This window comes from Montipora capricornis, chromosome 4, assembly GCF_036669925.1.
Source record: "Montipora capricornis isolate CH-2021 chromosome 4, ASM3666992v2, whole genome shotgun sequence".
Classification (NCBI taxonomy): Eukaryota; Metazoa; Cnidaria; class Anthozoa; order Scleractinia; family Acroporidae; genus Montipora; species Montipora capricornis.
The window spans coordinates 49,926,697-49,954,429 of record NC_090886.1 but is presented as its reverse complement, the minus strand read 5'-3'; the positions used below and the strand labels follow the sequence as shown (position 1 = coordinate 49,954,429).

Genomic DNA, 27,733 nt, shown 5'->3' with positions numbered 1-27,733 from the left:
ATGAGGGGCTCTGTCAAGCCGCTAATATATGGAAGGCACGCAAATCCATGGGGTGTATTCTGTGGGTCAACCCAACTAAAGAACATTGCTACCAATACAGAATACACCCCATGGATTTGCGTGCCTTCCATATATTAGCGGCTTGACAGAGCCCCTCATGAGATTATTACGCAAACATCAAATTCGAGTCGTCACCAAACCACTTAAAACCCTTCAGCAAGAATTCCCATCCCCAAAAACAAGACAGCCCTTGGACCAACAATGCAATGTTGTTTACAAAATTCCGTGCTCGGACTGTCCGTGGAATTACATTGGCGAAACTGGAAGATCCTTTTTAACGCGGAAAAAAGAACATCAAAGAAACCTAAAAAATTTCGCGAAAGGGTCAAACATTGCCAGCCATGCATGGAAGAATGACCACTCTATTGACTTTAATAATGCATGCGTGATTGACAAAGGCAACTACCGTGTTAGAAAAACCTTGGAATCCTGGCATACCGCTAAAACTGTTAACGCGGACAATAATTCTAAACCGTTACCGAGACAATACTCTATTTTATTGTAATTTTTTTCTAGATCATTCTTATTCATATTTTAGTTCTCACCCGCATCGAATTTTTACACCCCTTTTCGTATATATTTTAATTCGTGCTTTTTATATTTCATTCGTTAAAGGCTATAGATAGATAGCCGAAAGCTTATAATTTTTAACCAATTTTTAACCAGAGAACGTCTTTCAGATTCACAACATGTCTCATCCTGGTTACGGTGCAATTTTTAATAGTATAATAGTCTTCGCTATAAGATCAATTTTTTTCAGTGCCTTACAGAAAAGGGGCTAATGAATTATTTTTCTTTGCAGCTACAACCAGTTAACAATGACATTAGTTCACGAACAAGATCCCCAACTATTTTGGTGGATGGGAAATCAAATATGCCACCAAGAACAGCAGCGAAAAGACGGCATGAAACAATGAAAACTGCCTCCACAATCCATGGAGGCTCTGAGAATAACTTAACACCAGCCTTTGATGGGATGTTTGACACCTTGGCAAAACGATGTAAAGTAGATAAAATGAAAGATTATGTTTTAAGTCAGAAAATTCTAACAAAGAAGGTAGTCTCGACTGCTTTTAAGGAAAATGTAAAATCTTTTGAAAGCTCACCAGAAAATGCAAAGAGAAGCATTGCAGTTTTCTATAGTAGTGGTGTGATGGGTAAGCGTAAATATAAGTCTGTAAGACTTGCATTATCTATGAAAAAAAAGGAAACAATGGGAAAAGGGAGGTCAGCTATTACTGTGATGCCAAACTGCCCTATTCCAAAATTGCTGCCCTATAACAAGCTTGTCAAAGAAATCAACCAAGTCAGCATTGGAAATGTGTACAAATTAGAAGAACAGTTTCAAGGTGTTATGGAAGATGAAACAACACAAGGTTGTTTTCGAAAGTTAATTGAGTATTTGCCACGGTTAGCAAAATTTTACCTCAGAAAGACCGAAAGGAAACCCTTCAGTGGTTTGGAAAAACTGAGGGTACTTTTTTATTTGCAGTGGGTGGGGATGGCTGCCCATTTGGGAAGAATGAGAGTGCATGTTCCTTTCTGTTAAGTTTTATTAATGTTGGTAAGAGGGTTGCATCAAGCAATGACAATTTTATTATTTTTGGGGGTAATTGTGAGGAAACTTCGCTAGTTGTGCGCAAGTACTGTCAGTTCTTGTGCAACGAAATTAGTGAGATAGAGAAAAAAGTCTTTGAAATTGAGGGCCTACCTGTAACTTTCAAATGTGCCGAATTGCCAAATGACATGAAGATGTTGGCTATGCTGGGGGGAGAACTACCCAACAGTGCAAGATTTTTCTCAACTTTTGCAGATGTTTCAAAAGACAACTGCACTGATTTAAAGGGGACATTTTTATCCCACCCAAGTTTGTCACAGGGAAGTACCATCCGGCCACCAAGGACACAGACCATGTGGAAGCCTTGGAAATATGAAGAGAGGATCAAAATTGCAAATGAGGTTGTCAAATTTAAAAAATCCTTGTCTGAGAAACAACTTAAGGAGAAACAATTTCGAAGCAAAGTCACAGAATTTATTGCTCGTAAGAATAGTCGACAAGAATTTGTACCTTTAATTGGGAAATTGATTGATCTCGCCCATGTGGAGCCTTTACATATTAAGAATAATGCATGGCAGTATTTCTTTAAGGGGGTTCTGAAAGAGGCAGTTGGAAAATCAAATCTTTCAGACAGCTGCAAAAAGTTTGCAGACATTCCAAATGATAGCATTGTCTCTAGAGTTGTAACTGCACTGAAGTTTGAGGTAAAGGCCAAATGTTTGGCAAGAAAGGTAAAGAAGTGGTACGACGAAACACAGGGTAAGGGTCAGGATCTCCAGTATAGATTTACTGGAAAAGATTCTAGGCTACTTTGCCACAATTTTATGAGACTGATTAAATGGCTTAGTAGTGAAAATGATTCTCACCAACAAAGGAAAACAGTTCTGATTTTTGCATACCTTGGACTGAGACTAAGGGATTGTGTCTCACTCTTCAGTAGGTTTGATATTACTGTTGAACAGTTTAAAAAACTAAGCATTAGTGCTCGTGAATATTATCGGGTGAATGCATTGTTTCTCCCTACCTCTGTAAACCCTACTGTGTGGACAATTGGACACATCATTCCTGCCCACACTAAAGAGGTACATGAGAAATATGGGCAAGGGCTTGGTATCGTAACAATGGAAGGGAGGGAGGCAAAACATATTGCTTTGAAAAAACTAAGCGAAAATACATTTTATAAAAGGCGCTGGTATGAGATTTTCAAGCACGAGTTTGTAATGTTAGTGTGGCTTCCTGAACAAGGGTTCAACCTTAGTACATACAAGCATAATGCTGTATACATCCCAGACAGGGTGTTTTCAGACCCAAGGTTTTGCTACTGCAATCTAGAGAAAGCTAGTCCCACTGATGAAAAATGTGCATTCTGTGGTGATCCAATTATGAAATTTATCCAACAGAGTGTTGAGCTGGGAAAAGTTTTACCGCAGATGTTAGGTGACACCAGGACATAGTTTTAAAAAAATCAGAAATATTTAATCACATGCAGGACTAGAAGTAGGCTTGCAAAGCAGTATGCCATACATGCATGTGGCTCAAATGTGTTGTGGGAAACATTTATTTATTAGTTTATTTAGAGTGGTTTTCAATTTAGTGTTTTAAAACCAATACCAAACTAATCACTTAGAAATTAGACTACTCAGCCAATCTCAAACCATAGAGAAACCAAAACCAAATTGATCATTGAGGGCATCAGGAATGCATTAGGGATTTTGAGTACAATGAAAGTTGTTGTTGTTGTTGTTGATTGCTTTCTACACAGCTGAAAACTGCTCTAATAAACAAACATTTATTTGTGGTGACCCATAATGTTCACTTTCATAATTTTTTTAAAGAGATGGACCAAAAGTTGTAACAGATAACACATTAAATGCATCATGTTGTGGGAAACATGTATATGCTTATACTTACTTATAAACATACATAATTTTTTTTATTTATGAGGACCCATACAAAATTAATATTGGGTCATAAGTTCTAGCAGATTACACATTAAAGAAGAAGTTTAAAACTTGAGCAATGAAGTGTCAGTCTATTGGTTTTACAACAATCTATTTCAACTTTCAAAAATATATCCATATGCATTTGTAAACTTGTAGTAGCAATCAATTACAACATATGAGCCTTTCCTAGAGTAAGACAAGGTAAATGGCTTTTGGGCACTGATAACCACCCTTGCATTTCCTTTCCTGGGACCGTGAAAAGTCTTTGAAAAATATTCCAGGATGGCTTCTCGGTTGACGTCGCAAAGTCGAGATAAATCTCTAACCACTCGATTCTCTTCGGTGTAAACAATGATATCCAGTAATCTGCTTTCCGAATGGGTGACACCGTAAGTTGACCTTGCCTTCTTTACCATATGCTGAAGAAAAGCGAATATTTGCGCTGGCAAGTCCCTTCTAACTTGGACAGTCCAAGGATTATAGGCTTTTTTCCGGGAACTGAGTCGCCTATGCAACTTTTTCAGCAAGATGGTTATTTCTCCAGCAATGATCGAGCCAACTTCAGTGACCGAATTTCGCACTCTTTCAATCGAATTCTGATTATTTCGATGCTTCTGGAATAATCTCATCAGGTTTTCCTCAACTTCGTTTTCAAACAGGAAAAAGTTTTCAACATCATTATGCAGAGGGCGTAGGATCTTCGTGGCTTCCTTTATAATTTTCACACTGGCCGCCATTTTTAACTTGAATTTCATATCAATACCGCAGGCTAAACATGAAGCTACCGCGGGCGCCAAACTGCACTTTTGAGACGCGCGCTGGCCCGGCGTGCATAATTAACAAAATTAAACAAAATTACCTAAAATAGCGTGACCTAGCCCCTTTAATGAAAGACATAAATGTGTTTGAGGAGATTCTAATCAGGTGAGCTCAGTACAAACTAAGAGGTGTAGTGCGATGTCACAACAACCACTTTACTTGTGCTGTTTGCTACGTACATGAATGTGAACTTCAATAAAATGCTTGAAACGTTAATTTTTCAACGGTCTTATGCACAGTATTTATATTAAATACACATCCCATAAACAGGTTATCAAAAGCGGGGGCAGCTCTAGTGAACACTATTTCTAGTTTATATAGAGAGCTGTGATCAGCTGCTACGAATGATCCCTTATTTGGTGTGCCATTGTTAAAGTAAAGAAAAAGAATAAAAAGACTGAAATCAGTTTGCATTTATGTGTTAGTGGGTAAATGTGAAATCTTAAATTTTTTGAAACTCAAGTGCAAAGCCATTGTGTTCTTTTGACGCGTGTTTCGACTATGCCGTTGTCGTACTCGTTCCTTGAACTCCCTATTATTAGCAAAAATACCGCTGTTTCTCTCCATTCCATTTTGTGGCCTTCAAAAACGAAAAATCATCATATGGATTATGCGAGAGAGATTTGATTGAGGAGTGGTGGTAAAGGCAGGTGAATAATCTTCTGAACAGAAAGATTTGTTTTAATTCCCTTGCACAACAATTCCTTGGTTAATTGCACAGAATTGTCTTGCAACCCCTGTGCCCTCCCATTCCACTCAGTCGAACCAGTCCACCAACCCTCCCCCCACTGCTACCAAAAATAATGGGAAAAAACGAAATCAAACGACCCTACATGGAATTCGAGCCATATACTTTAAATCAAAATACCGTTTGCTTGGTACGGAAAATTGCGCAATTATCAAATTAGCGTCGCTGGAGTAGTATCATGGAATTTGTCACAGTTTCCCCAACGTTTGAGCGATTAGCGATCTCCATGGAATCGAATTCAACAACTGAGTATTACAGGTCTCTTCCAAGCTTTTGTTTCCTTATATCGACTAGTCGACTCGAACACTGTTGCAAAATTTAGTCAGTTATTGAACGAGCTTTGTTTTCGTTAATGGTGTGGTCAACGTCACGGCACGCAATAATGTGAAAAATTTCCCTTGGGGGCAAAAAGCACAGAAATGTGTCTGCACCCATAAATGGTAGCTAAATCGGAATTAATATCATCGCATCATATATATCTTTTTAAAAAAGGTGATAGCTGGTAGAAAGAAGCAGTTTACAACGAGTGTAACGTTGTTTGGAAATTGCCGTACCGATCAGCATAAAGTTACACAACAGACAAAACTTCATTACCTACTTTAACCTTGCCAAAACTTAAGATGAAGGTTATCACTCTCCAGCAGAGCAATCTTATTATAGTACAGTATTCTTTGGGCGTTCAGAATAGCGAAAAAAAGTATTTTCGTTGGCAGAGTTTCGGTTCTTGACGAGGCCGTGGTTCGGTGAAGGCAAGTTCCGTGTTAATTTCAAGAATGGTCGCGATGCAAAAATTGACTTCACATTTCTGTCTCTCGACAGGACACTTTTGTCAGGCCGCGGCAGAAATTTTAACACAGCATAGCACAAGGAATGCACTTCAATGAAATACTAGTTTCAACGTCAAATTACATGTACCAGTGAGCTTTTAGAGGAGCTCCTGGGGATGTGCAATTTAGATCAATTGACTGATTCGCTCAACCGTTTGTACTAGGGTTTTTCTAACAGCGAAAAACAGATATTTACTAGCAGCTTTTCCAAAATAAATTTATGCTTTGGAAAGACCAAGAAATGTGTTACGATATGCCCAAATTGCATTGATAGCTGAGACCGCGTTTATGTACACGAGCGATAACAAAATGCACCATTTTACTCTATTCCCGGAAGTGACAGGGCGCTAAAATGGCGTTTTTGGAACTTTCCTCGATTTGAGAAAAAATTAAGCGCTTCGAGAACTTTGGATATTATTTTCGAAAAGGCAAAATATAAAGAAATTCGAAATTTGGCGAGTGACCACGGATTCTCGATATTTACGTAAATTGGATCTTAACTTGATCCTTAAATTGTCTTACATGCGAGTATTAAGCGCTGTATTTATCAATCGATCTGACGTTACTAATTATTCACTGAGGGACTCCGTGAAGAAACTTGTTGTTCGAATACCAATAAATTTTTGGAAGACAGTTTTAGCTATAGTTGTACGGTGCGGTGCGGTGCGGTGTTTTGGAACAGCTCAGAATCACTGAGTATCAAATAATTGTTATGGGGGGTACAGGGATTCGCTCTCTTACCTCATATCCTCTTGTCGGAAACCATCCTCAGAGACCCAGGGGCAGATCGCGGAGGCAAGAGGAAGTCTAATCAAACGGGCGAAAGAAAATGGCGACGAAGACGAGCATAGATGAGCCCCTGAAGGCAAGTTCCCAAACAGTCGGGATAATTCTGAATTCTGATTCTGTGTTTTTCTGCCCAATCAGAGATCAGCAGGCCGTGAAGTCGTTTCGTGCCTTCTTACACGGAAATCACTTGATCACTATACTCGCCTGGTTGGTTCGGCAACGGTTTGCTCGAGGGTTAGAAATGTCTCAATCACAGCACGAAATGTTGAGGGAATCGTTCGGAATATCGGCGGAGAAATACGCTGGACCTTTCGCAGGTATCGTTATAGTATTGTATTTCCAAGTGTGCGAGATTTTGTTCAAAGATGTCCTCCCTGATTCACCTAATTAAAATAGCAGTGATTAATTTTGATCTAACAATTATTTTTATTCTGTCCCCTTTTCCTGGTCGAGGTATTTCTAGATTTCTTGCATCAATTGCTGTGGCTGAAATAGGCTTAGCTACCTAATTCCGGAATTTTTTTGGGAATTTTAGACATCAAAAAGAACTTTAGAAACTCTCGGGAATTTTAGAAAAAAATTGACAATTTCGAGAATTTTAGAGCAATTTGAACTTTCACCTGACATGCTGGAAACTTTTCACAGGGAAAAACGTTGACAAAACGTGTGTTTTTTTGTATTCCATCCTACCAGGAGAGGGGTCAGTCCGTTCATATCCATTCCTTATATCAGCGGTTATTCACCAAAAGGGGTCCTACAGTGCATCTAAGCAGCGGTTTCTCACCGTAGTTTCGGAATCCGGATCTGTGCTTGATAGCAAATATGCATATGGCAGACTTTGCACTATGAGAAACGAACTTTATAAGAATTTTCGGGAATTTTAGAGAGTTTTTGGAGAATTTTAGACATTTGTAAAAGAATTTTAGAGCTTTTGTTTGGGAAATTCCGGAAAGAATTTTAGACAATTTTTCAGGAATTATGTAGCTAAGCCGAGGCTGAAACGTTGCTAATCTTGACAAATTCTTGATCGCACGGACCACACTGGTATGTCGAGCACGCAGCACAATTTTATTTCAATGCGCGCCAAATTCAACGCTATCGAGCTCGTGTTCTCTTCACGATATTGTTCAGGATGAGCCACCTGAAAGAAACAGTTGACGACTGTTGTCGAGTGTGTTCTTAAGTTTTTGTTAACAAAAAGAGAAAGCGAAACCTTCATGGTGAATTTTTGCGAATATTTTCTAGAAGAAGTTTTCGATCAAAAAGTCCAGGCAGATGATGGTCTTTCTTGTGCATTGTGCAACACTTGTCACAAAAGAGTGGAATCAATCTGGAAAAAAAGTCGTTATTTGCCATTTCAGCAAACCACTTGTTGAAAAGGAGACAAATTCCCTTTGAAAATGTACCAATTAAGCCAATTCCACCATCCTCGGTGATTTCTTGTCCTGGTGAGTTAAAAAATCACCATGAGGAAAGCACACAAACACCAAAATCAAGTTGCCACTGCTTTCCAAAATCAAGCAAAGGAACATCCGTCAAGGTATGCACATTTCCAATAATTATGTATGTATACATACATACACACGCTGTATGTAGATGTAGAAACACATGTTTTAAGGGTGCAGGGATGGTGCAGTGATGAAAACACTCACCTCCCACTAATGTTGACCGGCTTCCATTCCCAGGCTCGGCGTCATATGTGGGTTGAGTTAATTGGTTCTCTACTCTGCACCGAGAGGTTTTCTCCGGGTGCTCCAGTTTCCCCTCTCCTCAAAAACCAACATTTGACTTGATTTGTGTTAATTGTTAATTTCAATTTACAGTGTCCCCAATTAGTGCTTCAGTGCTAGAAGGACTAGAATACTTATAAATTTCCTTTCCTTTCCTTTTTCCTTGACAGTGTACTAGAAAATAAAATTTGCCATCGTGGTTATGGCATATCCTTAAGTTTCAAGTTTATAGACGAGTTCACGCTCTTGGTGGCATCATGGGTAATCAGGGCAACATGGGGGAAAATTCAAAGGTTTGTATGGAAATTTAAGGCAAAATATACTGTACATGACTCTACTTTATAGCCTTTTGCCTTCATAAACCAAACAAATAAGTTCATGTTCACAACTGAGATGAACTAGACTTGGTATCTGTTCTCTGGATTTCCTAAATATTGCTCTTTTTGTCTCCATACCTTCTCTGTAATTTTTTGCCTTTGGAATTACAGGAAATGTATGGCAGAAACTCTTTTTAATAAAATAATTTCTACAATAGCCATTCTCTCCAAATTTATTCTGCCACACCCTTGAGCACATATCTTCTGTTTTAGACAATAAAAAACCCAAAATTGCATATCATGAATACTTTTCATCGTTTTGAACTTCCTTACAAGCCTTCGAATTTCTCTTCATCTTGCGCTGATTTCCCATGATGCACTCACGAGCGTGAACTCCTCTATTGCAAATTACTTTGTTCAACTTATTGCAGAAGATGCCATATCCTTATTCTTTAAAGACCTTTAAGGAGGCTCAGAACAGGTGTTCAGCCGAGCGCTCTGGCTTAATGCCACACGTGCCACCTGAACCGCTCCAGAGGATAATGAATCGAGAGTAATTAATACAACCGGAAATAGAGTTCGTTAGATTTGGTCAGGTTATCTCAAAAGTTCCTCCAGTGTCCTTCCCTGATTTGTTTGGAAACAAGTGAGAAGCATTATTTTGCAACCTTAAAGTAAATTTTCAAAAACTTATCTGGTGGAATTTTTTTCATCTTTCAGCTTTTTCATAATTATTTTAAATTCTACTTCAGTTAATAGTTCTTTCTCACATCATGTACTGGGTCAGAGAATTATGATATGGTTTTGCCTGAGTATAATATTTATGCTGATTTCAAAACCCAAGCAGCTGTACACAGTTGAACAGCAATAATAATAATCATCATCATTGTTGTTCAACTATGTCCAGGTACATACTTGTATAACTATAGAAAGAGTATGCTGTTTCCTTCTTTCGGTGGCATATATGAATTAGTACATCAAATCAGTTAATGATGGTTCATTTTTTGCAGTTCTATTTTGTTTCCCTATACTCAAATATTGTGCTGCTTTTTCTGATGCGTCGAATAAAGCTGATAAATTAATAAAAAATAGTGAAAGAATTTGAATTAATTATAAAAAGTTGTCACATTTTTGGGATCTTTGCTAGACTGTTCACAGTCCCCTATTTTTCCGTTTGATCGTCGGGATCGAGCACAAACTTTCGCCATCTTTATTTTTAAAAGCGAGCGCGAACTGGGGAGAGCGATATAACTACCGAGTGGGTGGGGGGAGTGGAGGGGTTTTGGCAGGAAAAATAGGGAGACTGTCCGATCTGTTCAGCGAGTCCCGTTGCACCAGCAACGGCAATACCTGATTGGTCCATAACACAATGCATCTGTTAATAAAAATACAGGTTCGAATCTAGAGAAAGAATCTCAAAGAGTCTCAAGTTTTCGAAAGGCTATAGTTTAGGCGACTTGATGGATTAGTCCTAAAAGAAGAACAGAAGGAAGTGATTACGCTTTTACTGCAAGGCAAGGATGTATTGGCTGTCCTAAAGAGCCTGATCTACCAAACCTTCGTAATTGTCAAGCAATTGGAAAATGAAAGCACTTCTGGAAGAGATCGGCCCTTGTGTTTGTTTATTGTACCGTTACGAAGTGTAGGAGAGGAAAACATTAATTCTAATGATTTTGGTTTGAGCGTTAAGGGTTTTGAGAAAAATGTAGATGTATTAAATGAGATGAAGAACAACAACTTTCAAGTCATTAACCCTTCCGCTGGGTAAGCTTTGTCGAGAGACTACGGTTGTTGCGGGTTGAATCCACGCCGCTCAAGAGACAACTGTCGCTGATAGTTGTCGACGAAAGTCACACCGTTGAAACTTGGTTAGTGTAATTTTCGTTTTTAATACCACTGTATGTATAGATCCAGATTTTTGACTTTACAATTAAACACGTCGCGGATCTCCTGTCAAGGATGGTTTTCAGGTACGGAAAGATGCGGCAAAGTCCGTTCACATTTTGAACTGAAATACGAAAAATACTGATTAAAAAAATTCAGATTTCAGCAAATTGTATGGTAAACAAACTCGCCTGACTACATCTAAAAGAGAAATCTCAGTATGTCTTGCGGTCGAATGTTGAGCGAAAAGCTGTCAAGGTTTTTCCCTAAACGAGTGGATATCCAGTTACTCGACACAACTATTCCACAACCTTTTCGTCCATGAAAAGGGGGATTCTACACGCAGTGGCATTAAAAACGAAAATTACACTAACGAAGTTTCAACGGCGTGACTTTCGTCGACAACTATCAGCGACAGTTGTCTCTTGAGCGGCGTGGATTCAACCCGCAACAACCGTAGTCTCTCGACAAAGTTTGCCCGGCGGAAGGGTAAATGACTTGAAAGTTGTTGTTCTTCATCTCATTTAATACATCTACATTTTTCTCAAAACCCTTAACGCTCAAACCAAATCATTGGAATTAATGTGTTCCTCTCCTACACTTCGTAACGGTACAATAAACAAACACGAGGGCCGATCTCTTCCAGAAGTGCTTTCATTTTCCAATTGCTTGACAATTACGAAGGTTTGGTAGATCAGGCTCTTCAGAATCCTGTAGAAAGGACAGCCAATACATCCTTGCCTTGCAGTAAAAGCGTAAAGCCCCGTTCAACCGGTCATGATAGTTGATGATAGTTGATGATAGTTTCAACTATCATTCACTATCATTGACTATCATGTTTGCGATCAAACGGTCCATGATAGTTGACGAAATCGCGCAATGTGCTGGCGTAGCTAACTGGTACCTAGTCTCCTACCGCGCGCGATTGTAAACAAACAATGTAAACAATGTAAACAATGTAAACATCCCGATTGTGGTAGTCATCGCAAAAAAATGTTCCACAAACATGGCCGTGCCTCGTACTCATCTATTAGGTTGCATATCAAACTACTACTCCACTTCTCGTTGTCTGGTTTTTTAGCTTTTTTAGCTTTTCTCACTTTCTCGCTTTCATCGTCACTGTCGTCCGAATATTCGTCCAAATTATTGTTTTGTTCTTCCTCACAGGACGATGGCAAACTTGCGGTAGCCATATTGCATTGAGCCCGCCTTGGTTACCCCCGCTGACCGAAAAACTATCATGCACTATCATCCGCTCGGTCAAACGGAAAAAACTATCATGAACTATCATGTCGAATTTGAACATGTCCAAACTGCATGATAGTTGATGATAGTTGATGATAGTGAATGATAGTTCGTGTTCAAACGTGCGTGATAGTTGAAACTATCATCAACTATCATCAACTATCATGACCGTTTGAACGGGGCTTAATCGCTTCCTTCTGTTCTTCTTTTAGGACTAATCCACCAAGTTGCCTAAACTATAGCCTTTCGAAAACTTGAGACTCTTTGAGATTCTTTCTCTAGATAAGCCATGTTGTTTTCGAACCTGTATTTTTATTGACAGATGCATTGTGTTATGGACCAATCAGGTATTGCCGTTGCTGGTGCAACGGGACTCGCTGAACACTAGTCGCAGTAAAGATCGGACAGTCTCCCTATTTTTCCTGCCAAAACCCCTCCACTCCCCCCACCCACTCGGTAGTTATATCGCTCTCCCCAGTTCGCGCTCGCTTTTAAAAACAAAGATGGCGAAAGTTTGTGCTCGATCCCGACGATTAAACGGAAAAATAGGGGACTGTGAACAGTCTAGATCTTTGCTATAAAGAGAAATATCAAGCTTAAGATTTTATATTTGCAGAGGTACACACTCAGAATATTAGGTACTACCTCGCTCCAAAGTCATTTTACTATTGGAGAAGATTCCTTTCAATATTGTTTTAGATTTTACTTGAATAGTCATTGATTAAGTCTCCCAAACCTCAAGACTCTGTTGTTGTTATTACTGTCTTAAACACACTGCAGACTTTTGTATGAAATATGAACAAGCAAGAATTTGTCGAGATTAGCAACGTTTCAGCAACAGCAATTGATGCAAGAGATCTAGAAATACCTCGACCTGGAAAAGGGGGCACAATAAAGATAATTGTTAGATTAATCACTGCTATTTTAGGTGAATCGGGGAGGACATCTTTAAACAAATCTCGCACACTTGGAAATACGCTACTGTAACAATACCTGCGAAAGGTCCAGCGTATATCTCCACCGATATTCGGAACGATTCCCTGTACATTTCGTGCTGTGATTGAGACATTTCTTACCCTCGAGCAAACCCTTGCTGAACGAACCAAGGCGAGTATGGCGATCAAGTGATTCCCATGTAAGGGCCGATTTACACGGTACGACTTTGTCGCATGCGACAACAGCTTACGACAAGCCCACGACATGATTTACGATTGTTGTGTACGTCAGAAAAAATGTCGTAGCATTTTAAAACATGTTTTAAAACGCTGCGATAATCGTGATCGTGAGCTTGTCCCATGCGACAAAATCGTATCGTGTAAATCGGCCCTAAGAAGACACGAAATGACTTCACGGCCTGCTGGCCTCTGATTGGGCAGAAAAACACAAAGAATTTCTGGCACCTATCAGAATTCAGAATTATCCCGACTGTTTGGAACTGGTCTGGTACTATGCTTTTCTTCATCGCCATTTCCTTTCGCCCGTTTAGACTTCCCCATGTCTCCGCGATCTGCCCCTGGGCATGGGTCTCCCGAGGATGGTCGGAAACAGGATAATTGGTATTGATTAAGCTAATGTTTTTGTATGTCGCAAATCAATGAAGTTGAAAGGCCATTTTAGCGTTTGCCCATTATGTTTGATGGCCATTCAACATGTTAGAGGATGTTGGAACATGTTTCATACAGCATCAAACATTGGATTCAAAATCTTCCAACATTTCTTTTGTTCTCGTGTTCGATGTGTGAATTTTTCGTTTGGCTAGTCTAAACCAACATGTTGCAAGTGCACAACCCTGTCTTATGTTTGATCAAGCATGTTGACAGGATGTTTGATATAGTTTGGCAACCCCATAATTTTCAACATGTTGGATCGCATCATTTAACATGTTTTGTAACGTTTTGGCCATGTCCCCCCTAATATTTAATTTAAGGATGGTGATGCTTCATTCAACATACTTCCCAGGAGACCCCAGTGAACACCATTAAATGCGTCATCCATAAATCTTCATACAACAAGCGCTGTGCTTTGTCCAAGTTAATCATCGAGATCCCAAATGCTAACTCATAGTTATGACTGAGAAAGAAACAAATTCAGGACAACTAATCTTCATAAACATACTGACAAAAAAGTGACACAATAAATGTAACTTACGTTACATTTTCAAGTTAGGATTATTTTTCTACATGTACAAGACAAAGTTTGAGCATTGGTTATAAAGTATAATTTTTTAAGGACGTAACATTATTAGGACTGTATGATTAACCCTTTAATGTTTAAAGCAAATGAATGTAAAAAAAGAGTTAAAATATGAATGAAAACAACAATAATAATAATAATGAGAAGAAGAAGAAGAAGAAGAAGAAGAAGAAGAAGAAGAAGAAGAAGAAGAAAAAGAAAAAGATGTAGAAGAAAGAAAAGAAGAAGAAATGACACAAATGTCTAAAGTTTGTTTAGCCGACTTTTGCTCCCAAGTTCACAAATTAATTTTATGTGCGTGTCTCAAGTCACATACAGTGCTGATAAAATAACATCAAGAAATCCCGTTTTCTCCAGGAATTTTCCGTTTGGGAAGTTCAAAATAGGCTTACCATTTACATTCCAACCGCAATTTTTGTGGTAAATGGTAAACAACCAGTGTAACACTAGTGTTGACACTACCCTAGTTTTGGTGTTTTGAATTCCTAGGGGAACACTGAACAATAGAACTTGATTTAACACTACAGTAGTGTTAACTCCCTAATGCGACCGCAATCACTGAAAATGTCATGAACCCATTTTGAAATACGATATGAAACCAACTAAAATCCCCCTTAGCGAACTTAATATTCCCATTTCACAATACAACGGTCTTAAGCGATTCTCAGAATCCTAATTAAGAAAACCTTGAACTAAATCAAAATTCAATATCCTAAATACTCCCGTCTCGTTTGAAAAAAATCAATAAAGATTCTAAATAAGTTTTAGAACAATTGTTGCTAACTTTGTTTCAAGGGTTTTCTGTTAATTCAGTAAAAGTTTGTTAGCGTATGCTGTACTTCATTGATAAACTAATGGAACGTTATGCAAATAAAATCGAAAATCAGTATTCCAAACTTGGGTAAAGAAAGGATTATCGCTTTTGATTGAAAAACAATAGCGCTACCATTGAATTACAGTTGAAGCGTGACCGGCTTTTCAAACTTACCGCATTGTTTTCTTATTTATGCACTCCCCTATTTTAGACATTCTCATTGGTTACGCCATTTGATGACTACCTGTCAAAATGACTCTGAAGTAGCGCATACTACTACTCTCAACTAATTAATTAATGGAGTTAACTGAATAGAGTGTAAAGTAAAGTGCTAGATTTCAATCCCATATGAACCACGTGAGCGTTAGCCCTACTGATGGAAATGGGCCCACTTCACATCACACTCTATTCAGTTATCAGTTGTCAGTTATCAACGACTCTTCCCTCTCTCTTTCTATGTCTCTTGAAAACCCCAACCTCTATAACTTTGCAAATGCCCAAGTTCAAGATACTTTAAGAAACTTTCAATTTCACGTTCGATGTACTCAAACTGTCACATGACTACAATTGGTATGAAATGCTCGCCTCATCCTTCGCCCCGGAAGACTAAGCCGTGAACAAGCCAGGGCAATAACTAACCCTACCAATAAATGTTGTGTCTAATTTTTTCGCTTATCAAACTGTGCCCTAACCTTTAATTTTTACCTTAAAAGTTAAATCACAAGCGTTAGTGGTGAGACGTTTAGTTTCAGATTATTTTCGCAATTTCAGTCCTTCCCTTCCAGAAATATACTCTACAAAAACACTTTTAACTCGTTTTATTTTCTGACAGTAGCATTACTAAAAGCACATTGTGTTTACATTTTGAGGCCTTCAAGACCGTCTAATTGTCAATAAAAGTGCACTATTACCAACAGCCTATCCCTAATGTTCAACAAACTGATACCATGTCGCCGTGCGTCTGACGTCAGACTCTGAATTGGCCTCGCTTTCAAAACGAGGCTGAAAGAAATCTTCATTAGCGACCCAAGAAAAAGCACAGACAACATGCCCCGAAACATTAATTAAAGTCGTCGTATCAAAAGGTACTTATGGCTAAAATGCTGGCGAGTTTGCTTAAGTTCCTAGAACTTGCTTCGCCTGGGAAAACAAGATTTTAAGAATCTACTTACACGGTAAGCCAAATTCTGCACTCATTTCATTGGTAGAGTGAAGTAGATCTTGAGAAACTGGTTTGAACCTCCTTAACATAAAGGCGGCTACTGAGCGTATTCCCCAGAAACTGAACTCTCTTCTTAAGCAACTTTTTCATGTTTCGGTTACATATCATAGACCATATTGATAGATGGTGGTCAATACATTATTCTATTGTCCTTGTTCTAATATTCTAGACCAACTAGCCTTGATAGGAGTTGACAAAATACAAAAGTTGCTTTAGAACGATGCTTGTTGGACTAACTGGCACACGCACAAAATTGGCGTTTCTCAAACGAGGGTAAGGGTAAGACCAAGGGTTAGGGTAAGGGTAAGGATACGAATACAAAAAGTATCCTAAACATGCATAAAAGCTAACCTTAGGCGTAATTAGGCCTAAACAAAAGTTTAAGGTGAGCTTTTAATAGTTTCTTGGCCACCATTTATGAATACTGTCTATGATCGACGTTGACGCCTTTAGTGACTCTTGGTAACCGCCGGATTCTTTGGAGAATAAGACAGAAGCAAATGCGAAATTAGTATAGTTGATGACATGATTTCGAGTTTGGTAGAAATAAGCACGAGTACATTTCTCAGACTAGCAAATTTGCACGAGCCCGCAGGGCTAATAATATACATAAAAAAAGGTATAAAGATAGAAAAGCAAAACAAATGAAAAAGTACCAGCAAGCCTTTCAATTGTTTATGAAACTCATTCAACTGATTGGTTGAAACAGATCTCTGTCGATCAAAAAGTCATTCAATCGTGCATATCTAATTTCCACTCGTGTTACAAATTTGCACCCTTGTTAAGCTCCGTGCAAATAGATGCAACAATGTAAGCATGTGTAGTGTGTGTTATGGGAATGATACCACCCATAAGACATTGTAAACTTACAAAATTCGGCTACCATCTTGATTTCAAAACGCAATCTCGTCCCCAGAGCCAACGTTTCTTTAGGTCAGCGCAGAGACACGGAGCTCTGGAATAACTCCAAGATTTTAGGAGTTCCGGTTTCACCAAAAAGTGAAATGGGGCGATGATTAAAACTCAACGGTTTACAACAGCAGCGACAAATCTTCGTGTGTACAAGTTTAGTTGGGAGATTTTTTGTGACATATTCGTAAATTAAAAGCTATTTTTAAACTCAGTAGATTACGCTTGAGCAGTTTGATAAACAATAAGCTTATCAACACAGTTCTGAAAATTAATTATTCCAGAGCACCGTGTCTTGGCGCTGACCAAAACACACGTGGGCGCTGGGGACGAGATTGTTCAAAAGGGTAATCCCTTGATATCTCCATGGAGACCATATATCATGCGCGTGCGTGACCCCAACAATGATGAAAGAGCTGTGTAAACGGATTCAACATTGTTGCGCTACGCTTCGGCGATCACGGAAAAAAAGAAATGTGTGGAATAGTTGACTCAAAAGTTTGAGCAGTTTCAAACTTTACGCGAAGTTATTGAACAGGGTGGGTGTGCAAAGGGACGCAACATGTAACACCCTGCAATGTTGGCAGTTCTTGGTCAACAATAATGCGTCCTTTCACACGGGGCTTTACATGAGAGTCGCACTCTTTTTTAGTCGATCAGAGCAGAGTAATTTTTCGTGTATATTACGCCAGTTAAAACTAGTTTGACTACAACCTCGAACTCAAACTCTCTTTCTTTCCTAATTTGGCCCTGAGAGGGAGCCCGAGTTCGAGGTGGAGATTTACCAAATAAATCACAAATGACATTGATGGTCCCCTTGATTACAAGAGGCGCAGGCAAGAGAGCCCATGGGGTCCCATGCCGGTAGCACTATTGGCTCTTCCTCCAACACCGCCTTTACATCAGCTGGAACATATTTTTTATCCACAACAACCTCGTAGACAAACTCAGTGAACCACTCATCCGTCATCATTAAATATCCTGGTTTGTCTTTCTCCTCGCCCCAGGAATTCTCCACTCGCCATTTTGTTGTCTTCAGTTCCAAAGAGTCTTTGTCACCTTCTTGTTTTGAATCCACGTTTCCCTGGGCGCAAAAATATCAAAATCATTTCAGCTTGGACTGCAGTTCCTGTCACAGTGATGACGGACCGAGAAGTTAACTGGTGCCACATAAATGAGATGGTACAATTTTACCCAATGAGTGACCCAACAAAACGGGTACAAGAGATCTTGGAGATCATCGCATTTAACCAGCAACTTAAAGACCTATGTTCATCCAAGAGACATTGCGCACTTGTGTCGTTGTTTTGAAATAGTTGCAGCGTTTTGATTGGGTACTCGCCGGTGATTTTCGGATTTTCCGTCCGCGTGAAATTCAACGCAGCGCGCAATGCCTTTTGGGTGAACATGGGTCATATGCAGTTGCAAGTTGCAAAAGAAAGCCTGGAAAAAAACCCAGGCTTAAACGAGGCGCGAACCGCGCGATTGCACTGCACAGCTCTACCAACTGAGCTATAAAGCCAACTGGGAACTTGTCACTATATTCCGTAAGAGATGAACGAAGGAACGATGCTCAGTTGGTTGGGCATCGGGCTGTCACGTGGGCGGTCGCGGGTTCGAACCTCGGCCGGATCAACACTCAGGATCTTAAAATAACTGAGCAGAAAGCAATGTCTTTGTAATTTCATATGCAAATTGTTAGACATTCAGGTCTTCTCGGATAGGGACTATAAACCGTTGGCACCGTCTCACAAATATCTTCTATGTTCATAAATTCCGGGACGTTAAAGGGGCTAGGTCACGCAATTTTAGGCAATTTCAGCACTGATCGAATGGTCATAGAATTAACTAAAATATCAAAATAACTGTTCAAAACTATAGAAGAACTCTAACAAAACACAGGGAAGCCAAGAAGGGACATGGATGGACAAAACTGGAGAGGATTGAAATGGATTGAATTTGGGTAAATTTGAAAAACGTCGGCCCACCTTTTTTCAAACTTATATTATTCTATATCAAAATGTCATTTACAAAGCTGGAAAATCATTCTCAGTTGTTATGTAGCCATGATTTTGCAAAAGAAAAACTCTTGCTTTGCCAATTTCACGTTTAGAGCTCATAATTAACAAAATTAAACAAAATTACCTAAAATAGCGTGACCTAGCCCCTTTAAAGAACCCACACACTATTGGAGAAGACTAGGGGATGGAGTCCCAGGTGTTGTTGCTGTCCTGTTCTCTCCAGCAAATTAAAGTGGCCGGTTTGGCAGTGATGTCTCTAAAAAGGCTTATGTTGTATGAGGTCACCAAGGCAGAAACAGCCATAAGTCAAAAAGGGACTTTGCCGAGTACTGAAACATGTAGATGTAAATGATCAAAAAAAACGTAGAATGATTAAGCTTCTGCTTAACTTCGCTCATCGACTCCATTTTTCATGTATTTCAATTTGCACAGTTTAAATATATGCACATTCCAATAATAGTCTATAGGACTCAATCTTTCACCTTTGGACCTTTTACGTGATGCAATTCAAACCCACAAGTGACCAGGCTGCCAGTTAACTTGGTTGCTCAGTTAGTAGAGTAGTGTAACGCAATCTTCGAGCCCCGTTCAAGTCTAGGTTATTTGGGTTATTTTAAATATATGATAATATATTCTACAGCATTCAACACAGGTACACATAGAATAAAATGCATATGCTCTTAACATCTGTTGAAATTATCTAAGTAGAAAACATGTGCTCTACCACTGAGCGTCATGCAACTTATGGGAGCTGACACACGTCCCGCATACTGCTAAGAATGAGATGTCGAAAGGTGGTATTTGCCCCACTGCATGTACAGTAACGAGGATCGTGAACTTAAGATTTAGCAAATAATTAATGAAGTTTAAAGGCCCTGTCGAACGATAAATGTCAAACATTTGGGTGAGCTAACATTTTAGCGTTTGGTCATTATGTTTGATGACCATTCAAAATGTTAGATAATGTTGGAACATGTTTCATACAGCATCAAACATTGGATTCAAAATCTTCCAACATTTCTTTTGTTCTCGTGTTGGATGTGTGAATTTTTCGTTTTACCAGTCTAAACCAACATGTTGCAAGTGCGCATGCACATTGCGACTAAAAATTGATTCGTTACCATAGACACCTTACCCACAACCCTGTGAGTCTTACGTTTGATCAAGCATGTTGACAGGATGTTTGATTGAGTTTGGCCACCCCATAATATTAAACATGTTGGATCAATGGAACATGCAATCAACATTTTTTATTGTTTGGCCACGTCCCCTAATATTTAAGGATGGTGATCCTTCATTCAACATACCTCCCAGGAGACCCCAGTGAAGACCATTGCATGCGTCATCAATGAATCTCCATACAACAAGCGCTGTGCTTTGTCCAAGTTAAGCATTGAGATCCCAAATGCTAACTCATAGTTATGACTGAGAACGAAACAAACAAATTCAGGACAAGTTATCTTCATAACGTGACATATTGACAAAAAAGTGAGAATAAAATTAATGTAATTACACTACATTTTCAAGTTAGGATTATTTTTCTACATTTAAATGTACAAGACAAGGTTTCATGAGCATTAATTATAAAGTACAGGTTTATGGGACTTAAAATGATTAGGACTGTATGATAACCCCACTATTTCTACATTTTAAAACTTACATGTTTAGATGTAAAGCTCCAATTTTCCTTTCAAAATGTTTGCCTACATCACATCCAAACCAAACTGCCTGAGATAATAAAAAACAAATGTTGGATTGGTTCCCATGATTTTAATTAGGTCACCTGATTTTCAAAACAGAAAATACATGTAAGTAAGTAAATAAACGATTCCTTTCCCTATCATGTCACTCAGTGAGGTTCAATCAAACCCAAATATAGGTATGAATCGTAACTTTTTAAGTTGCATTTTAAGCTGCAGTAGCGTGTATCTATGTTAACACTTCTTCTTCTGATGTATTTTCTCAACAAGAAACAATATTAAATTCCATCCAATATTTGAGCAGCAAATAGCTGCTGAGCAATAGTCACCTCATTGTCTCTGAGAGATGCAGCGGAAAGCTTTTTTAGTACTTCAACAGACTGGTTGTTATACAAGACTCGGCGTCCATTCACCATGTTACTAAGGTACTCCACAGTAAGCAGCTTGTTGTAAGGATTTCGAGGGTCATTCACCAGGCAGACCTAAAGGGCGTGAAAGATAAAAATGCTACTGCAAGTAGACTGATTGTTTAAAAGGAATGGAATGGAGAATGGGAGGAAGGACAAACAAAATGAATAAAAGAATGGACAAATGAATGAAGGAACAAAGGAAAGAAGGAATAAATGCAGGAATGGGCAAACAAATAAATGAAATGTTGCATGACTGAACAGGAATGGGATGACAGGTGGGGAGAGACTCACAAAATCGTGTATGCTGGATAGAGATAGGGATGGAATGAAAGAAAGGAGGGAGGGAGGGAGGAAGAAAGGAAGGAAGGAAGGAAGGAAGGAAGGAAGGAAGGAAGGAAGGAAGGAAGGAAGGAAAGAGGGGGAAAGAAGGAAGAAAGGGAGGAGAAAGTAAGGGAGTCAGCCAGGGAGGGAGGGGGAGGAAAGAAGGATGTGAGGGGGAGTAAGGAAGAGAGAATGAAGGGAGGGAGGAACAAGGAAGAAAGTAAGGGAGGGAGGAAAGAAGGAATGTATTAATGAAGATAGGAAGGAACAAAAGAAGGAACGAACAGAGATAGGGAGGAATAGAGGAAAGATAGAAGAAATGAGCCAACAAAAGGACATACCAGTACAGGTGGGAACAACTGAATACTTACTGTACAAGAAGGAAACAAGGTGACAACAACAACAACTGAGTAAATCAGCAAATATGCAAAGACAACTAAGTAAATAAACAGAATGCATAAACAATTGAGTTACAGTAACTTTACCTTGTCTAGTGGGTTATAAACAGGCTTGACATGCTGATTGTAGAACTGGAGTGGAGTCACTGCCGAGAGCTTGCAATATGCTTTGCTTTTGTCAAAATATTCCCAATCAAATGACTGGGGTGGACTACCAAGACATATGCTGGTAATTCTGTAAACCTGAAGGAAGGCAAAAATTAATGAAGAAACAATCAAAGAATAAATTAAGGATAAATAAATAAAATGCGGAAGCCTTTTGGATTGGTGGTAAAGCAAATAGCGAGGAGAAACTTTGCCCTGAAATCGAGCTGAAATGGATTAGGGACAAGGTAAAGACTTTGGGTGTATGGTTGTCAACTGACCCGGTAATAACGATGAAAGAAAACTATAACGAAAAGTTAACAAAACTTAAGGCAACTTTGGGCTGTTGGGAGTTGCGTCGACTTAGTTTACTTGGTAAAATAACTGTATTAAAACGTTTAATAATCTCGCAACTTGTTTATATTCTTTCACCTTTGCAAACAGATCAAAGAGTAGTTAACGAAGTTAATAATCTCTGTTACAATTTTCTGTGGGACGGCAAAGGTGACAAAATTAAGCGTGATACTATGATTAGTGATTATGAACAGGGTGGACTAAAGATGGTTGATGTAAAGATTTTTAGCCAGGCTTTGAAGGCAACTCGGATTAAGAAATACCTCGACCAAAATAACCAGGCAAAATGGAAACTTTTTTTTGACCTGCAACTGCAAGATCTCGGTGGTGCTACCTTTTTTAGGGGTAATCTAAATCAAAAAGATTTGTTAAAAGTTGGAAAAGTATCAGACGTTTTCCTGCAAGAAATACTACAAATTTGGTCAGAAGTTACTTTTGAAGATTGCATGTCCTCTGTCACCCAGCTATGGTCACAGCCTCTTTGGTTCAATTCTCTCGTACGAGTCAAAAATAAACCAATATACTACGCACTATGGGCTACTAAGGGAATTCAGGTTGTCAGCGATTTAATGGTTAATGAGTCCACTTTTTTATCTTTCTCAGAATTTAAAGACCGTTATAGATTTAAACCAAGTTTTCTGTCTTTTCTTGGAGTCATCTCGGCTATAAAGCAGTTGTGGGAAACAACCAATGGGAAAAACCTAAGCGAAGTTTCGGACTACAATATGTTTAGTGAAAAAGTTCTGATGGCAAATAAACCAAACAGAATAGTGTACCAAAAGCTTGTGGAAAAAAAAAGAAAACAGCCCTTGAATAGTCAGATGAAGTGGTTAGCAGATTGCCTAATTGAACCAAACGAAACTGTGGACTGGGTCGCCGTGTATCGAAAACCCTTCGAATGTACCAAAATCTCTAAACTTCTATTATTTCAATTTAAGCTGTTTCACAGGCGATTAGCCACCAATAATTTTCTGAAAAAAATAAACTTTATTGATAACGATCACTGCAGTTTCTGTCAACGGGAAGAGGAATCACTCATTCACTTATTCTGGACTTGCACTGTAACGTCCCGTTTCTGGGAAGCTTTTAAGGAATGGCTGATTCGTGACAAAGCTTTTCCTACGCTAGACTTGTCACCATCATTAGTTGTTGGTCTAAAGCCTCAATTAATTCAAAACAAGAATCACTACTTTTTATTTTTGGTCGCAAAGTATTACATTTGGACCTGTAGAACACGCAGTCATTATCCTAAAATAGAAGGCTTCCACCCATTCCTCTCACATTACAGTCCTACGACTTGTAATTGAAAGAACCTAATTACTGTTTGTGTTGCAAAGGGCTTTGGTATTTTTTTTTTTTTTGGTTTTTTGGTTTTTCTGTTTTTTTGTATTGTATGGTGTAAATTAATACCTTTGGTTTGTTAAGTAGGTAGGGATCGTAAGTATCGTAAGTATTGTAAGTATTGTAAAAGAATTAAAAATAAAAATAAAAAATAAATAAATAAATAAAAATAAAATGCTTATAAATCAAGGAACCAATAAAAACAAATTACTGAGTCAATGAATCAAAGAATCAAATAAAAAGAATCGACCAATAAGTTGGTTTTGGTTATTCTGAATGTCCACCAATACATAAAAAGTGCAACAACCAATCAATCCTGGCCTCTGGGGAATTGAAAGACTGCAAGGCAATCTGTCAGTCTTCGCATTCATGCAGGGTCGTATCCAGGGAAGAGGGTACTGGGGTACTGGAACTTACTTGTAGGCTTGTCCCTCCACCTGTACACTGCTCATCCGAAAAATAATTGTCACTTTCAACAAAAACAGCATGGACCTTGATATGACAAATCGGTAAGTACCATGGGTGCGAGAAAGTGTGACCCCCCTTTAAAAAATCCTAGCTATGCCCCTGTAATGATTGGTAAAAACCAGGTGCTCAGAGAGTCATCAGTAGTGACATTATTCTACCAACCTCATTCATCATCTTTGCTTTCGCTTCTTTAATGTCTACTTCACTATTTTTCTTATCAACCAGTTCTTTAAGCTTCACTGCATATTCTCGCAGCTACAAGGATATCAGGAAAAAAAAACAAAGAGTTAAAAAAGAAATAAATTCTGTTTCTCTTCAAAGAAATGCGGTACATTTAAGAAAACTGTTTTGCCCAGGGAATTGAATGCATGCAGTACATTCTGGAACAAGGGGTAAAAAGACCAATACCTTGTAGTTCATAATTTTCCGCAGTCGCATTGAGCGCCCAGCAGTAAATGCTTCTGGCCAAACTTCCTTTGGAACCAATCCATATTTCTCCACCAAGTTAATGAGCATATCCCACTGGCCACCATCATTAAGTGGGTTGGACAAAAGAAACATCATCAAACGTCCATCAGGATCTTCGCCTTTTCTTGCCAGTTTCTCATATACATCAATGAAAAAGTAAGCTCTTTCAATTCTGTCCCAGAAGTACAGATACTGTTGGCTAAACTCAAAGTCTTCAAGGTTGAAATGCTGGACAAATTTTTGCCGGATTGCATTCAAGAATGCAAAAATCCAACATCTACCTGATGCTCGCTGGTTGGTGACAGGTTTCACTTCTTTCACCTAAAATTGCAACAGATTTTGTCAAATAAATATTCGATACTAGTATTTCGTTCAAAATTTAAAAAAAAAACATCTGAGCATCTGCATGTATAACCAGCCAAGGGGGTGAAGTGAGGTGTGAGTTGTCTATTATTTTGCCTTTATTCATTTCTAAAAGAAGCCAATGACCATAATATGTGCACATGCTTAGGGTCCCAGGTGTGCTATGACAGATCTGTGATATCACCTGCTGTAGGAGATCACAGTATGTTGGCATTTCTTGCAATTTCCACATGTACTGAGCAGTTTTACTAGTGTTAGCATTTCTTGGTGATACACTGTATGGACCCTCATTTCATTCCCTTTTCAAGGATTTCTGGACAAATGTTTCACTGAAATTTCTTTGGGATTGAATCTGGGACTATAAAACACTTGAATAGGGTAGTTTTCGTTTTTGAAGATTGTAGTGTCAGTAACCTAGCATAGTTTGGTTCCCAATTTAAACAAAGACTGCCCTGACGTGAGTAATAAAAGGAAAGGAAAGGAAAGTGTCTAATCATTCTACCACTGGAGCACTAATTGGGGACTCTGTAAACTAAAATTAACTATTTTAAATGCAAAGCAAGTCAAATCAAGTGAAAAATCTCTAAAACAATTAATTTCTTCATCCATCACCTGGAAAAAATGCCTTGCAGCCATTTTGAAAAAAACTGCTTAGGTGACTATTGCATAATAATGACCTCAAGTGCAACCACTCAGCGAAAAGAATTTTCATTAATCACCTATGTAATTATACTAAAAGATATTTTAGGATTCGATCCCAAGCCAACTTAATTGTAGCCTGCCATGCAGGCTTCCTCTGTTGAGTCCAAGTCCCCTTACTGGATAGATTCTAAAATACCCAGCGTGCTTTCGATTCAACAGATCTTCGAAAATGTCGGGTGGAAATTCAATGGCACCAGATCTTGGCGGAATTTCTACCCGATATTGTCGAAAATTCTGTTGAATCGAAAGCGCCACTTAGTTGTTTATGAGTAGCGTGTATTGCTGTATGCCTCGTTCTTCGAACGATGCCGCTACAAGAACAGGTATTCTGAAATAGCTGAGTTTTTGGTACAAGTACTGAGGCTATTCGTGGTCGTAAAATAACGCCATCGTGAAAATTGGCCTCCGAAATTAAACAGACGGCCGGAATGGATATTCTAGAATCGCGTGTATTGTTGCAAGCCTCGTTCCTTCTTGAGATTATGTTCCTACAAGAAGACAAAAAAAGGCCGGTTCTTCTCAAATCGCTCAGTCCTTGATCCCTGACGACCCAATGACTTCTCAAGGACTTCAACTTAGCCACCCGCTATATTTGCTACAATTCCTTACCTTGTGCTTGTAAACATGATTCACCGATTCCGCAACATTTCTGTCTAAGCAAACTTCAAGTGGATCGTATTGTGTAACTACATTTTGAACCATGAGGTTTTTTACATCACTTTCGAAAGAAGTCTTCATTTCTGCTAGGAGACCTTTCTCAATACCGGCATCCGCCATCTTGGATGAAATATTCCGACAGTTCCTGGCTCCATTCTCGGACTTCTCAGGGGGAGTGGGAAGGGGGAGGGTGAGGGGAGGAGGTGAAATGCACTCTAAATGAGGCAAAGAACGATAGTAAAATACATTGTACCATTCTTATCAAGTTTTGCTCGCAAAACACCTCTTTTTTTAAACCATCAAGTCAGTCAGCTCTCGCCGATGTCGCGAATTGCATATGCATATGAGTACTCCGAGATTTCCGCCAGTGGACGATTAAGGCTGGTGTAGACATAACATAAGCACCAGGCTGTTTACACGTGCGATTAGGATAAGCACGATCCGTAACACCAACAAGGCGACATACACAGGCGCAGTGAACAAGTATAGGTGGAAAGAGCAAGGCGAATTTCATGACCTGTTGAGGGAGACCAGACTGGGAGTTAAATTTCAGGTATAAAATAAAAATGACTTGCAAAAACGTTAAACAAACTATAGTTTACAAAATTTACAAAGCGGATATCTGCGAACAGCCTCGGCAAGACGTTCTCGAAGCTCGGAGCTACACGCCGCAATTTTGCATCAAGGACTGCTTCTCTGTTTTCTTGCACTTGCGCTTAATCTTGTGCTTGCGTTGTCCTGGCTTAACACAGGTGACGTAAGTGCAAGGAAAAACCTTAAATAACAGTGACCACAACCAAGGTTTTCTGAGCCCGCGAGACTGAGCAACCCCAGCAAACCATTGTTCTAACGAAAACCGCTGGTCAGCAACCTGGTTCTGGTCATTGCTGACTAAGGTCTTCCAAGTGCAAGCGCAAGAAAAAGGAACAATTTCCTTTCCTTGTGTTTTCGCTTATGCTTGCGTCGCCCCGGTTTACACGTTGGTTTCTTGCGCTTATGGGTCCTTATGTTAGCACTTATTCTTATGCTCGGTTCGTACGTGTAAACCAAGCCTCACTGCCCCAAAATGACGTTCATGCAAATGTCCGAAGTGTGACAATGACACTGCGAGATCGTGCAGAACCCATGAACCGTGTAGCGCAATCGCGAGATTATGGATTCGGATCCAGTTCAAGCCTTTCCAACTGCTTACTCGCTTGTCCAACAGCCATTAGCCAACTTTCAAATATATGAGATTCCATACGATTTAATCATGCCTTTCTCGGACATGTCGCGTTACAGGAAATAAGGCTTCTGATATTGGTGGTTTTCAGATGACGACATCGGCG

At 39.1% G+C, this 27,733-nt stretch overlaps 2 protein-coding genes across 2 annotated transcripts in view; one reads left to right on the top strand and one right to left on the bottom strand.

Moving 5' to 3' along the window:
• LOC138044859 (uncharacterized) overlaps positions 1-3,634 on the top strand; it is a 5,257-nt gene extending 1,623 nt beyond the window's left edge. Inside the window, exon 3 of the mRNA XM_068891263.1 lies at positions 863-3,634. Within this exon, the coding sequence (XP_068747364.1) occupies positions 1,807-3,072 (1,266 nt within the window). The 5' untranslated portion in view covers positions 863-1,806 and the 3' untranslated portion in view covers positions 3,073-3,634. The remainder of the gene's footprint in view (positions 1-862) is intronic.
• Positions 3,635-17,117: 13,483 nt separating this feature from the next.
• LOC138047270 (bleomycin hydrolase-like) lies at positions 17,118-27,151 on the bottom strand. Its single transcript, XM_068894032.1, has 9 exons — positions 27,017-27,151; positions 26,358-26,922; positions 24,624-25,004; positions 24,378-24,470; positions 21,996-22,151; positions 21,109-21,261; positions 20,740-20,807; positions 20,387-20,504; positions 17,118-18,142 (listed from the first exon to the last, which is right to left on the bottom strand). The coding sequence occupies exons 2-9, from the start codon at positions 26,523-26,525 to the stop codon at positions 17,852-17,854; spliced, it is 1,428 nt and encodes a 475-aa protein (XP_068750133.1). The 5' UTR covers positions 26,526-26,922; positions 27,017-27,151; the 3' UTR covers positions 17,118-17,851.
• Between the last annotated feature and the right edge of the window lie 582 nt (positions 27,152-27,733).